This window comes from Sparus aurata, chromosome 17 (assembly GCF_900880675.1).
Source record: "Sparus aurata chromosome 17, fSpaAur1.1, whole genome shotgun sequence".
Lineage (NCBI taxonomy): Eukaryota > Metazoa > Chordata > Actinopteri > Spariformes > Sparidae > Sparus > Sparus aurata.
Genome location: NC_044203.1, coordinates 20,862,630 through 20,877,397, shown reverse-complemented (window position 1 = coordinate 20,877,397; position 14,768 = coordinate 20,862,630). Strand labels below are relative to the sequence as shown.

General features: G+C 40.2%; 2 protein-coding genes across 2 annotated transcripts; both read left to right on the top strand.

The window, feature by feature from the left end:
- Positions 1 to 7,172: 7,172 nt before the first annotated feature.
- LOC115567669 (serum amyloid P-component-like) lies at positions 7,173 to 8,906 on the top strand. Its single transcript, XM_030394482.1, has 5 exons — positions 7,173 to 7,242; positions 7,446 to 7,500; positions 7,904 to 8,006; positions 8,100 to 8,391; positions 8,534 to 8,906. Exons 2-5 carry the CDS (start codon positions 7,446 to 7,448, stop codon positions 8,750 to 8,752), a joined length of 669 nt encoding a protein of 222 aa, XP_030250342.1. The 5' UTR covers positions 7,173 to 7,242; the 3' UTR covers positions 8,753 to 8,906.
- A 1,999-nt stretch (positions 8,907 to 10,905) lies between these two features.
- Positions 10,906 to 14,309, top strand: LOC115567668 (C-reactive protein-like). Its single transcript, XM_030394481.1, has 5 exons — positions 10,906 to 10,924; positions 11,129 to 11,183; positions 13,351 to 13,453; positions 13,546 to 13,837; positions 13,947 to 14,309. The coding sequence occupies exons 2-5, from the start codon at positions 11,129 to 11,131 to the stop codon at positions 14,163 to 14,165; spliced, it is 669 nt and encodes a 222-aa protein (XP_030250341.1). The 5' UTR covers positions 10,906 to 10,924; the 3' UTR covers positions 14,166 to 14,309.
- The last annotated feature ends 459 nt before the right edge of the window (positions 14,310 to 14,768 follow it).

Below are 14,768 nucleotides of genomic sequence, written 5' to 3'. Positions count from 1 at the left end.
ATTTTTAAAGGTTTCATATTCTTCCCAAGAATCAGATCAAGAAAATCAATCCCAATCTAATATCTGTACGGTAAACATAAATCTAAAGCCAGTTAGCTTAGCTTAGCACAAAGACTGCAAATAGGGGAGCACCTTTTAAGCTCACAATTTAATGGGTTATTTTTTTTTTGTTTAGTCTGTACAAATACCAAAATGTAGATATTACAAGATTTCAAATTCTGACCTTTCCTTTAAAATTAAAGAAGATAAAATGAATCCTTTTTTGATACTGTTTTTTGAAAGAATAAAAATACTTGAACATCACATTACCTCACTTGGACACAAACACCTTTTTAACTACTTCTTAACTTCTTCTACATAACCACTGATTTTCTTAACTAACTCCCACTGAAAAAAATCAGAGGATCCGGTCGGCGTCATTACCATATCGGTGCGCCTTGTGTACCTCAACATGTGTACATACTATTTGGTCCATAATATTTGTCCTTACCCACAGTTTCAGCCGTTTATTTACGCTCATATAGAATTGAGCCTTGTTGCTGGTCACACATTATGTAATTATGGAGTTTCAGGGTAGCCTGGGTGAAAGTGCAAATGGTGAATGTGAGCAAGCTTGTTTCACAGCTCCTTTGTATGATGCTACATCCTAATGCTCTCAGGGCAGCACTGGAAAACTCTATCTGATTTATATGCACATGCACACACACACACACACACACACACACACACACACACATACACACACACACACACACACACAAACACAGCAGGAAACAGGCTAAGATAAGCAGCAGTTCTTTGGTAATAGCAGAGAAGTACAATGCGAGAGGCTGTAAGGGCTTGCAGATTGTGTGTGCAGATAATATCGTTAGATGCCAGATAACAGGATGCTTCCTACTAAACAGTTCTGCTTTGGGCAGAAAAAGGCACTGCGTTTTTCCTCTTGTAGCTCCAGACTCTGTCACGGCGGCAGCTGCTACATCCTCTTCCCTCATCTGAATCTGAGTATTTCTGTGTGGTACACATAATCTTCCACAAGTTGTCCGATGGTGTCCGATTAACGCTGCTCCTCATGTGCTACATACTGCCCTATATTTAGGGCCTCTTTTTACATTTGATTAATTTACTGAAAAATGTATGTAAGTCTATGTGTTTAAAAAAAAACAGTGACTCTATATATCTCAGGTTGTTGAGTACCCTTGTAAGTTTAACAAGTTATCTAGTTATGATGGTTTCAGAACTAGTCCTATGGCACAACTTGCCCCAAGGTGGGGGTAGAATGAGCAGGGGGTCAGGGTAAGTTGAGCCCTCTAGGGGTAGAGAGCAGCTGTTGAATACTGATATAAAAATGATGCAAAATCTTGAGTTAATATTGACTTACCCTAATATCACTGGCACATTATTATACAAACTCCATTTTGACAAAACGGTTTCATGCAGTGGCTCAAATCCACGATTATGCTAAATGTATGAGCTTGTTTTGTAGCTTACATAGACTCAAATTAATTTCAAGAGACAGGATTGATAACTTTAAAAATATTTTGAATTTACTTGGCATGACAAGACTCTTTTTAGTTTATTCTCCACAGTTTGCTTACTTACTTACTTTTGAAAATAGGTCAAAGGTTTGCTTTTTAAGTTTCCATTATGTGTGAACCGTGCAATGGCATGTGCCTTACAGTAACTAGTCTTTATTTCAGTTACAGTCAGTCAGTTACAAGCATCTCATGCACCCAAAAAACTCACACAATAGTTTTGCGGAATGTAGAAATCATTTAAGAGTATTTACTACATTTACACACTCCCGCAAATTTCCTCTTCTGTACAAATGAAATTCATTGCAGGTCCTGACCTGTCGTACGGATCATGTAGAGATATTGCTTTCTGAATCGGAATTAATTTGGATCTACAGATGCAACCAAAGATAAAATGTAGAAGTAAGACAAACTTAATGCATGTTTAATATTCTGTTCAGCATTTCGCCATTCGTGTCTTGCCAATTTACTGAAAGTGATTTTATTTATTTTTTATTGATGTTTCTTCAGCACAGCAACGTACACCACAGTTTTACAGTTCGGCTCGCTCTCACAGCTGCCTCAGGGTTTTCATGCAGGTACACCTCCTATTTTATAAGACCTTTTTTAGCAGCTAACTTAATGTCAACCCATTCCTCCTTTATATCTGTGATTGCCAAAGTACAGCGCCATTCTGAGAACACGTTTTGACAGCTAATGTATTATAACTGTTTCAAGTCCTCTCATACAACAACTGCCCACACAATGAGCTGAATGTGGCTGTAAATGGCATTAATTATGCTATAACAGGAGCTGAAACTGGCTATTTACAGCAAGTTTGTCCAGGCTCAGATCAGTGCTCAAAGCATACAGTGTCTCATGACTACAAACTTTGCCCATTCACCCACTTTATAAATGGTTTACTATACAGATGCGACGTAAATGCTCTGATCTAGAGCCTGAATTAGAACATCAGGTGGGTTATGCACACGAGACCACACTTCCCGCTTAATCTTCACATGAGGTGGTGACCCATTCACCACAATAAATATTAGCTCAAAACATTTCTACTAAATTACAGATAAAAGTTAAAAGTGGAGGTTTCTTTGTGTTGCAGCTTTATGTTTGTTCAGGTTCTATTTCTCTCTTGTCACAACACTGTGCTTATGCTCTGCTCAGGTTAAGGCACAAAAAACAGTGTTGGGGTTAGGACAACATCATGGTTTCGCTTAAAATAATACCTGTTTTCATTTCCACAATCTTGGAGGCAGGGGCGGTTTTACATATGGGCAGTATGGGCAGCCGCCAAGGGTGAAGGGGCGGCATGAGTGCATGCAAAAAAAAAGAATATATATATATATATATATATATATATATATATATATAAAATTTGTTTGCGTTCATTTCCTCCGATTTTTGTATTGCTCATTTACACATCAAGTCAATGATGTCATGTTGCCTGTCTGTTCTATAAAGGTGCATCTGCTGCGGCTCAGAGAGTCTCACACAGTCTGTGGAAGAAGCAGAAGGGGGCGGGGCAGGGGACAGGTTCACCTACTGTGGCAGGGGAACAGGGGATTCATCATAGTGCAAAACTAATGCAATTAGTAGGATAAAGTCAATCACATCGCAAATTAACAAATGGATAAGAAGAGGCCAAAGCCATCAGGTGCCCAGTTCATGATAAAAGAGAAAAGAAGAAGAGGAAGAACGAGCAAAAGATAAAAGTATGGAGACATGTCATCTGCTCTTCATGAGTATGATCATGCATGTAATGAAATGAAATGACGTTAATTAGTACAGGCTAACTAGTATGTGTGTTAGCCTCTTGCTATACTGCTGGCTATAATAGTAGATGACGACAGCATCCATTTTCAGTCCAACTGACAAGCAAACATTATATCTAATTAATGTCACCCTAATGTGTATGTAACACAACAATGACTAGCTCACGTATTGTTTGGTAAACGTCGCGTTAGGTCATGTGCTGCTTTGTGATATAGCACTCTGAGTCATTTGGAATGTGTCATGTATATAATTAGCCATCAACCAAGAAGGTTGTGTTATTCATTTGTTTCCTGTTCTAAAAGTTGGATAAATTATTCTTAATAACATGTTCATTTAATTGTGCTATTAATGCATTGATCATTTATGTTGTATCTTAAAGCACCCTCTGCATCTAGCCAGGATGTGGAGCCAATGCTGCGCTTGAGGTGACGTTCGCCCAGGGCGTCATGAAAGCTAGGACCGCCACTGCTTGGACGGCGATGGACCAACTTCCAATGAAAATTGGCAGGAAAGAGGAAGCAGCGAGACTGTAGAAGAATGTTGTTGACTGTTGCGCAAACCATCCTCACACAGAGATAAAGGTAGGATGAAGACCTGATATGAACGAGTAAAATCAGGTGACTGCACTTTTTTTTTAAGGTGATCGCAGGTATCAGTAGCGCAAGAAAAATAGTTGGAAATGTACACAGGTCTCCGAAAAAACACCTGTAACGCTCTGCATGAAAAATTCTTCATTATTTGGTCCCTCTTCCAAATTCAGCAAAGTATTTAAGCATATTATAAAATACAGATGTGCCTGTTTTTCACTGTTAACAGAGACCCCAGCTTGCAGTGTGGTTCATATACACGACTGATTAACCGGAGAACTGTGACATGAGGCTGAATCTAGATTAAAGAACATTTTTATATCATGTAAAAACTCAATTAATGTTTTTCAAACAGTGATGCCTGTTAGGTTTGCTGCGGCCCTGCTTCCCGTGTCCATGGTCATGGTTCTGGACTAAAAGTGGCATCCAGCTTGTCATACTTGCTGTCAGTGACAATGCCAGCGACTGTTTCCATCTTGTTGATGAATGATCTGTCAAAGCTCAATATTTCTAACCTCTAAGCAGCTGTAATTTGATAGAACCAGCGTATGTGTGTGTGTGTGTGTGTGTGTGTGTGTGTGTGTGTGTGTGTGTGTTTATATGCTTGGGATGGGTGTTTTTTCTGTTCGCTGTGATGGAGCACTGATAACCAGCGGTGTGTGTTAATGTTAATGAAAGGGATGGGTTGTGCTTTTGTTTAAAGTTTGGGGAGGAGGGAGGGTTATTCTGCATTTTGTAGGTTTTCTCAGCATACTTTTGATAAAAAAAAACATAAAAACAAACTGCCTTCTGGTTTTTTTTATTAGCTTTTTTATCTCAATGAACATTTGATCCCGTACAAGCCCCTTTTTGAACTGGCAAACTAAAGTGTGATTAAAGAGTGGGGTTTTTTGTTCTCTCTCTCTCTATCTCTCTTTTGCCCATCAACTGCATCTTATCCTGTCTGAAAGTTCAGTTAAACTCAGAGAGTTTTTCCCCGCTGAGTCGAGTGTGCTCTGTCTCGTCGTCTCGGTCTGATCCCTCTCCAGGGTTCATCCCTCTGGCTGATCTGATGCCGTTCTCCAGGAAACATTCGCTCTGAACGTCAGGCTTCTCCCCAGTCTTTACTGAATCTCATCACATCGGTAGCGAGAGGAGTGTGCAGACTCCTCTATCGTCCAAGTCCTCTGCAGAGAGGATGTAGTAACAGTACAGATTGGCTGTTGCCCCATTCATGTGCTGCAACATGACATTTGAGCTGATCAAAAGCATTGACCATGGAACAGCACAAGTATTTAACCAATCGAAAACATCAATCAATCAATCAATGCCTTTTGATTCAGTGTTGCTCGATAAATTTTTTTCAAAGGAGGCTGTTTACAATGAAGCATTGTGGAATGCACAATGATACCAAAAGGAATGAGGTAGCAGCGAGACTCTAGGAGAATGTGGTTGACTGTTGCGCAAACCATCCTCACTAAAGGTAGGATGAAGATCTGATTTGAACGAGTAAAATCAGGTGACTGCACTTTTTTTTAAGGTGATGGCAAGTATTGGTAGATTCATTTGAAACATGCGTGGTTATTATTTGTGTTATAGCAACACAAGAGCAGCTTTTAAAGGCTTTTTTTTATTTGGTGTATGTTTATTTGTCTAGAAAATGGCAAAAAAATGTCTTTAGAAAGGATCTCTTTTCCTAAACATTAATAAAATGAAACAACTTGGAATAACATGTCAAACATTTGAATTAATTAAATACATCTCTTGTCATTGTCGTCCTACTGAAATTGTTCTGTTTGCAGTTTAATTACAGTCTCATATTTGTTCAGTGATATTATCAACCCTGTCAACCATTTGGAAAAATAAAATCAGTCCAAAATGTGTTCAAGTGTGTTCTTTCATTTTTTCTTCATATTCTTCATAATGAAGCACTCTGTGTGTGTATAATTTATTTGTTGATTGTATAATAAACACAATCATTTTGAATTTTTCCTGCATTTTTTTTCTTTCTTAAGTAGAGCACTCTAGTAAAATGTTCACCTTCCCGGAGGAAGCCAAAACAGCTAACATGAGAATGACAACATGAGAGGGTTTCAATGCTGTAACTGCGCGATATCTCAAGTGACTTTTCCGGCTTTTGATTTTAGTATTGTTTCTTATACGAGGCTCCTTTTTCAACTTCAAGGTCAATATTGTTTTTCGATAACGACAAATCAACGAATGTTGTGCATTTATATGGAACTAAGCTTTAGGATCGGTCCACCTTAACTGTCCTCCACCTTAAGTCGCATTTTGAAATCTACACTTTTCGTGTGCCATGACGGCTGCTAGAGGAACAAGCATAATGCTAACGTGATTTGTTCAAAAACGTTCTTTTTAGTAAACTCTGTGTACACAAACAATGTTCTCAATGCTGGTGTTCATGTGTAGAGACCCTGGTGATACTACGAGCAAAGTTTCATGTTGTGTCGAGCCTTCTTAGTGTTTTAAAAATAGCAATTTTGATGCTATCGTAAAGTTGCCCGTAGCACTCCCATTGAAAATGAGTTCGACCCGAAAATGAAAATACGGTAAATCTTAAAAGTGCCTCTTTCATCGTAATTATGCTTTTACACGAAGGTTTGACTCAGGTACATTCACAAAAAAAGCCTAGGTTACATTTTGGCGTAGGTTTCGCTTTAACTGTGCCGGGCCTGCTGAGCCTGTATCTCTACCACAAGCATTGTTCAGGATAGGCAAGTGGGTTCTTCCTGTCCCGGAAGACCCTTGGAGCTGGTGGTCTAAATGTCCTTTAGATAATTTGAGCTCCTTCCTCAACAGGTTCTTCAATAAAGGGACAGGACACGGTACGCTGAAAGAGTTGTGGTCTTCTCTCTCCTTCTTTCTGTCCGTCACCCTGTCTCCATACTTATAATTACTCTCACTGTCTACCTCACTGTCTGTCCTCCTGTGTTGGTCTCACACTGTCTTAGATTCACTGCTTAAATAGTCCATGGTGCCATAGTGATTTAATGGAACTCTCACTTAATTAGGCCAGACTTATCAAAATAAACAAGGCTTTTCCGTAATCCTGCTTCATGGAATACCCCCCTGGACAGGAAAGTTACTGTCGGCCTTGACAACGGAGGCAATACGTTTGGATAAAGTTAACTAAGTATAGTAAGCTTAAGACAGTTTGCTGCAACTGCATTAGCCTGTTTTTTTTTTTTTTTAAGCTACCCGTTCAGTTTCGGGATAGGGACATTTCAGGCAAGACTCGCTTATTTAGCCTGTAGCCATGTTGTGTCAGTCTTCACTCCAACAGGAAAGAGGAAGCAGAAACAGTATAAAACAGCAATCCTGTACACTGTTGTGCACAACATCCAGACTACAAGGTAGGAATACAACATGATATCCAATGATAAATGGAGTACATTAACGTGACTTTTGCCAGATTTGTATTGAACTGTATATTGTTTGATGGTGATGGCAGGTATCAGTAGAATAATTTGAAGCACTGTTAGTTATTATTAGTCTATATAGCAATACAGCAGCATTTAAACTGAGTATTATTGTTGGTTAATTTGTCTTTTATCAGATGGCTTTTCTGCTTCTCCTGGTGATGCTGACAGCATGTGCTGCAACTCCTCAAGGTAAAAAATTAAAATAAAACAAAGGAAAATTTAGTATAAAGTTAAATGTGAATGAGCGCCAGTTTGTGAGTGTTACGTTTTTTTGTTCTTGTGATAAAACAACTGTGTAATCAGCAATATTTGGTGGGACCGGACCCATCTGGTTACGACATCATCAGCCCGATTAAAAGAGGACAATAGTGAAAAAAGGCAAATTTTGTTTTAATGCTGTACTACCAGACTACAGAGACGCTTTATACCGTCAAATTCTGTGGTTGAAATGCTATTGCAGGTTCATAATTTTGTGTAAAACAACTTTAACCAAAAATACAGTAAAATTCAGCAGGCTTCAGGATAGTTACCACATGTACACTTTTCTCAAGCATGTATCATTTTCATTATCCCTTTTTTCTTTATTTTGTAGATCTCTCCAATAAAATGTTCACCTTCCCAGAGGAAACCCAAACAGCTAATGTGAGACTGACAACATCAGGGCAGATGTTCAATGCTGTGACTGTCTGTCTCAGGTAGTGTTACAGTGCAACAAAATAAACCACTATCATAAGCATCATCATCTAAGTATCATGTTGGTTATTTTTTTTTTCTTTCTTTGCTTACAGGTCCATCACAGACCTTTCCAGAAACCACCCCCTTTTCTCTCTGGCAACGCCCTCCGCTGACAACGGCTTCCTGATATTCAAGGGAGCTGCAAATGATATAATTGCTGTTCATGTCGTGAATACAGTTGCTCGATTTCAAGGTCAGGACTACAAGCTCAACACGTGGCATACTATTTGTTCCACATGGGACTCTGAGTCTGGTCTGGCTCAGCTGTGGTTGGATGGGAAGCCCTCAATTAGGAAATTCACTGGAGGATCAAACATCACTAATCCCATTGTTATCCTCGGACAGGTAAGTTTAATTGTTGAACATTATAGCATCACGGAAATTCTGTAGATTGCTATGTTTGATTTATCGTATGTGAAGTAATGATTTCAGATCAAAGGTAGTACATAATAGATAAAGATACAAACATTCTACAAACTCTCTACAGGAGCAGGATTCCTACGGTGGAAATTTTGACCGTCAGCAGTCTTTCGTTGGTATGATCACTGATGTCCACATGTGGGACCACACCCTCTCATACTGTGAGATCCAGCGCTACGTAGATGACCGAAACTTCTCTCCAGGGAACGTGCTCAACTGGAGGGCGCTGGAGTTCCAGACCACCGGACAAGTGCTCATAGAAAATAAACAATTACCCTGTTACTAAAGCCACACTAAAACAAGACCTCCACGCAAGGTTGTTTCTTTTAAGTAAGAGGCTTACACCCTGCAGACCTTAACAGTGGTTATGTATAACTTTCCTTTGAGGCTTTAATCATCTTGGGTTTCAAAAGAAAGGAAAATAAAATCAGTCCAAAGTGTGTTCAAGTCTGTTCTTTCATTTATTTTCATATTCTTCATATTGAAGTACTCTGTGTGTGTATAATTCATGTGTTGATTGTATACTGTACACAATCATTTAGTATTTTTCTTGCATTTTTTTTTTCTTTAGTAGAGCTCTCTATTAAGATATTCACCTTCCCAGAGGAAACCAAAACAGCTAATGTGTCACTGACAACCTCAGAGCAGGGTTTCACTTCTGTTACTGTCTGTCCCAGGTAGTGTTAAAGTGCAAAATTCATGAAATAAACCCATTAAAGTATCATGCTGAAGAAATTACAGACCTTGGCCAGACACCACGCCCCTTTTCTCTCTGGCCACAACCTCTGCTAACAAGTAAAAAATAAATGCAAAAATATTTTCCAGAGTGGTATGAAACCTCTAATGAAATGTAAAATGTATCTATCAGTATATTTCTCAAAAGTGAAGCTATATGTACCATTGTAGCCAGATCATCAGAAAGGATTTCCCAAGGTACCCGGGATCAATATGTCGAAGGTATTGTCCACCACTTTCCCACAACAAGTGTTAGTCTCTCAATTTCTCTCACTTGTAATCACTGATGATATACATTTATATTTACATTTAGCAGATGCTTTTGTCCAAAGTGACTTACAGTAATTCAACATGCGTTCATACACTGATGGCGGTGGCTGCCATGCGGGATGCCAACCAGCACATCCGGAGCAGTTTGAGCTTCAGTATCTTGGCCAAGGACACCCTGTCATGCAGATCAGGGAAACCGAAACAGCGACTTTAAGATAACAAGATGCTGGCTCTACCCCTGAGCAACAACCACCACAGAGGAGATACCATGCGTCTGGTGGATCCCCCAATCACAGCTACTCAAGCCACACCTGATCCATGTGTGAGTGCGTCCTAATAGTTGGTACAACACTGTGCATGACATGCAATCATGTCATCTCGTGCTTCAACAAATGTAGGGGCTTGGCTTTGCCATGTGGTTTTGCTGAAGTGTGGTTCCAGCAGACTACATAGTTAACTATGCCAGGCCTGAACCAGTATCTCTACCACAAGTATTGATCAGGTTAGGCAAGTGGGGTCTTCCTGTCCCTGAAGACCCTTGGAGCTGGTGGACTTAATGCCCTTCAGATAATTTGAGCACCTTCCTCAACAGGTTCTTCAATAAAGGGACAGGACATGGTACGCTGAATGAGTTGTGGTCTTCTCTCTCCTTCTTTCTGTCCGTCACCCTGTCTCTATACTTATAATTCTAGCTAACTCACTGTCTACGTCACTGTCTGTCCTCCTTCTGTGTTGGTCTCACACTGTCTTAGATTCACTGCTTAAATAGTCGAGGCTTGTGTGGACTGACCTTAATTGAATGGTTATTTCACCAGCCAATAAGAGACAAGGGTTTACGTGGTGTCTTTTTACCTAATTTCATATCCAGCACTTGGAGTTGCATTTGATGTTTGACTTCTTCTATATACATGGGATTTTATTGACAATTGAATTTGAAAACAATGCATTCAGTCAGACATGATTTCTATGATTTTTCAATTCAGCTTACAGAACTGTCTTTTGGGAGACTGTTTCTTCCCATCCGACACACTGTGACACACAGTTAAACTAAGCCTAACAGTTAGCCTGCCTCTAAGCAGGCTCGTTCGGCAGCATAAGCAAGCCGTAGTGACAGAACGGAACTTTCACTTAATTAGGCCAGACTTATCGAAATAAAACAAGGCTTTTCCTTAATCCTGCTTCATGGAATACCCCCCTGGACAGGAAAGTGACTGTCGGCCTTTACGACGGATGCAATAAGTTTGGATAAATTAACTAAGTATAACAAGCTTAGCCTGTTTTTTTTTTTTTAAAGCTACCCGTTCAGTTTCGGGATAGGGACATTTCAGGCAAGACTCGCTTATTTAGCCTGTAGCCATGTTGTGTCAGTCTTCACTCCAACAGGAAAGAGGAAGCAGAAACAGTATAAAACAGCAATCCTGTTCACTGTTGTGCACAACATCCAGACTACAAGGTAGGAATACAACATGATATCCAATGATAAATGGAGTACATTAACGTGACTTTTGCCGGATTTGTATTGAACTGTATATTGTTTGATGGTGATGGCAGGTGTCAGTGGAATAATTTGAAGCACTGGTGGTTTTTATTAGTCTTTATAGCAACACAGCAGCATTTAAACTAAGTATTATTGTTGGTTAATTTGTCCTTTTATCAGATGGCTTTTCTGCTTCTCCTGGTGATGCTGACAGCATGTGCTGCAACTCCTCAAGGTAAAAACAAAAAGGGAAAAAAAGGGAAATTTAGTAGTTAAAATTAAATTAAATGTGTATGAGCATCAGTTTGGTAATGTTACGTTATTACGTTATTGTGATAAAACAACTGTGTAATCAGCAATATTTGGTGGGACCGTCCCCGTCTGGTTACAACATCACCAGCCAAATTAAAAGAGGACAATAATGAAAAAAAGGCAAACTTTGTTTAATGCTGTACTACCAGACTACAGAGATGCTTCTTTCTTAAATGGCCATATGGGGAGCAGTGCTTTCACGTATACCGTCAAAGTATGTGGTTCAAATGCTATTGCAGGCAGGGCTGGACTGGGACAAAAAATCGGCCCTGGCATTTTTGGCTTAGACCGGCCCCTCATAATTAGCGGAGCACAACCGGAAAAAAACCCAATAAGATTTTGCCTTCAGGCTTATTAGAAATCTACAGTTTATTATTACTTTAGAAGTCTATCAAATAACCATTGTGGAAAGCGAATAAGTAAATTTACTCAACACATAGTTGAGTAAAGGTATATTCTATTTCAAGCATAATGTATCATCTGCATCCTAGATCTCAGAAGTTTAGCATCTATTGTTAACTCTACCACTTTTGTCTGCTCTGTGTAGTTCAATTGATTATTTTATCCTTTTTATTGAAATCATCTCTAATATGTATTTTCTGAATTTCCCTGATATAGCAGCTCAATTCTAATTCTTCAGGTTAAAAGGTGCTCCCTTTAAAAAGCTATAAAATTGTTATATCAGGCTAAAAACAGGGCTGCTTTATGAACTCATGCAAAGCAACTTGTCTTAAAAGCATTTGACAGATCTACTCTTGCTCAATGTGGGCAAACCTTTTGCTAATAATACTTTTATACTTTTTTTACACTTACTTTAGTAATGCTTAAATTGCAAAGCTTTTACTAATCATTTAGCAGTTTTAAAATCTGTTTTTTTAAAAACATGTTTAACCACAGCATAGAGGGTTGCTACACATTCAAACTATGCAGCCTTTCAACACACCTTTAACCTAAATATCTAAAATGCTATGATGGAGCCTAAAATAGACACTTAATGCTCATCCTACACTTCTCAGCATTGACCGTTTGCTGTTTTATCAGAATAAGGTGCCGTGGCTGCCAGATTTTGAGAAGTATGCAACACCAATTAATATCGATACTAATCAATCGCCATTGCTCATCATTATCATGTAATTAGAGTTCTCAACGGGCCTGAAAATTACAGTCCGAACCCGACACAGCGCTACACACCCGCATGAATTGTCTGCCGCCCACCCCCGTTAACTCGGCCAGAGCCCGTGGGTCCGGTCGGGTTTGTCGGGCCGGCCCGACCCGTTGAGAGCTCTTCATGTAATAGAGATAACGTTCCCTCCATCACCTCACATTCCCTGTATTAACGTTACTACCTGCTTACCGGCTGTACTACACTGTCCCTGTCAGTCAGCGTCTCTGGCTGCTCCTCTCCTGCCCGCTGCTGCTGTCTTCACCTTCAACCTGCTGTTACTGGATCAATGCTGTCTCAGAGGACGTGGAGGCTACAGCAGCCCCTCCAGCGAACATGTCTGTGATTTTAGCACATTCTGCAGCATCTACAGTGAGATTCTTCTCTTAGCACGCAACTTCTCCGCACCCCATCTCTTTCTCTTTGGTTGCTCCATGTTGTCAGTCCTCGCGCTCAACACTTTGAAACTAACAGAAGTTACAGGAGACAGCGCAGGGAGGGGTGGGGCCGCCTTCGTACTATATCCTGATTGGCTCAGTTCACTGTCTATATTGAAGACGGACCAATGGGCCGCCCCCTCTAAATTGTGCACTTAGAAAAAAAAAAAAAGGAGGGCTGAGTGAGATTGGATTAGCCCAATGTCCTTCAAGAAAATAAACCAATGGGCCATCGCGGTCGATAAAAATGATTTATAATAAAACTTTTGGATTAAATTATGAAAGCCCGGCCCATAAATGTGCGTCGGCCCACCGGGCATTGCCCGGTATGCCAGATGGCCAGTCCATGCCTGATTGCAGGTTCATAATTTTGTGTAAAACAACTTTAACCAAAAATACAGTGAATTCAGCTGGCTTCAGGATAGTTACCATGTGTATACTTTTCTCAAGCATGCATCATTTTCATTATCCCTTTTTTCTTTATTTTGTAGATCTCTCCAGTAAAATGTTCACCTTCCCAGAGGAAACCCGGACAGCTAATGTGAGACTGACAACATCAGGGCAGATGTTCAATGCTGTGACTGTCTGTCTCAGGTAGTGTCACAGTGCAACAAAATAAATTACTATCATAAGCATCATCATCTAGGTATCATGTTGGTTATTCTTTTTTCTTTCTTTGCTTACAGGTCCATAACAGACCTTTCCAGAGCCCACGCCCTTTTCTCTCTGGCAACGCCCTCCGCTGACAACGGCTTCCGGATAGTCAAGAGGGGTGCAAATGATACAATTAATGTTAGTGTCCAGAATGTTGGTGCTGGATTTCAAGGTCAGGACTACAAGCTCAACACGTGGCATCCAATTTGTTCCACATGGGACTCTGAGTCTGGTCTGGCTCAGCTGTGGTTGGATGGGAAGCCCTCAATTAGGAAATTCACTGGAGGATCAAACATCACAAACGCCATTGTTATCCTCGGACAGGTAAGTTTAATTGTTCAACATTATAGCATCATGGAAATTCTGTAGATTGCTACGTTCAAAGGTAGCACATAATAGATACAGATACAAACATTCTACAAACTCTCTACAGGAGCAAGATTCCTACGGTGGAGGGTTTAACCGTAGGCAATCTTTCGTTGGCATGATCACTGATGTCCACATGTGGGACCACACCCTCTCATCCTGTGAGATCCAGCGCTACGTAGATGACCGAAACTTCTCCCCGGGGAATGTGCTCAACTGGAGGGCGCTGGAGTTCCAGACCACCGGACGAGTGCTGATAGAAAATAAACAATTACCCTGTTACTAAAGCCACACTAAAATAAGACCTCGACGCAAGGTCTTTTCTTTTGAGTAAGATACTTACACCCTGCAGACCTGAACAGTGGTTATGTATAACGTTCCTTTGTGGTTTTAATCAGCTTGGATTTAAAAAGAAAGACACAAAAAAACATTTTTGTTCATATTCCTCTTGACAGTTCAATAAAAATGTATTTTTTGCACTGTAACCCTGTTTCAGCTCCATCATTCTGTCTCAAAGGGATTTATAATATTCAGCGCATCAGTGGAGGGCAATGGTGTCCTGGGCATTTTTGACACATTGATACCAGCTGAAAAAGACTTGATGCAACACATTTCTTATGTCCAGTGTGTTTCAGAGACCCAATCCACCTCTGGGCTCCCATTGTGATGCGCCTGTTCATAAGTGCCACAAACTACTCTTTGTATCCACCCGTTTCCTCCGAAGCCTATGGGGGCTGCCATGACAGATAACTACTTACGCCGCCAGTTTTCTGTTTCCGGTTGCCTTGCAACTGCATGACTGACCGCTTCCGCCAAGCTAGCCCAAAACAACTAGGGTTATGTTATAAATGCTTAAACGTTTTTTAAATGAGTTCAGGTACAACATGTG

Bases quoted from the DNA above. Each gene is read 5' to 3' on its own strand.
- LOC115567669 (XM_030394482.1), top strand. From the start codon at position 7,446: ATGGCTTTTCTGCTTCTCCTGGTGATGCTGACAGCATGTGCTGCAACT. The intron at 7,501-7,903 runs GTAAAAAATTAA...TTTATTTTGTAG, and splicing joins ATGTGCTGCAACTCCTCAAG to ATCTCTCCAATAAAATGTTC. The intron at 8,007-8,099 runs GTAGTGTTACAG...CTTTGCTTACAG, and splicing joins GCTGTGACTGTCTGTCTCAG to GTCCATCACAGACCTTTCCA.
- LOC115567668 (XM_030394481.1), top strand. From the start codon at position 11,129: ATGGCTTTTCTGCTTCTCCTGGTGATGCTGACAGCATGTGCTGCAACT. The intron at 13,454-13,545 runs GTAGTGTCACAG...CTTTGCTTACAG, and splicing joins GCTGTGACTGTCTGTCTCAG to GTCCATAACAGACCTTTCCA. The intron at 13,838-13,946 runs GTAAGTTTAATT...AACTCTCTACAG, and splicing joins CCATTGTTATCCTCGGACAG to GAGCAAGATTCCTACGGTGG.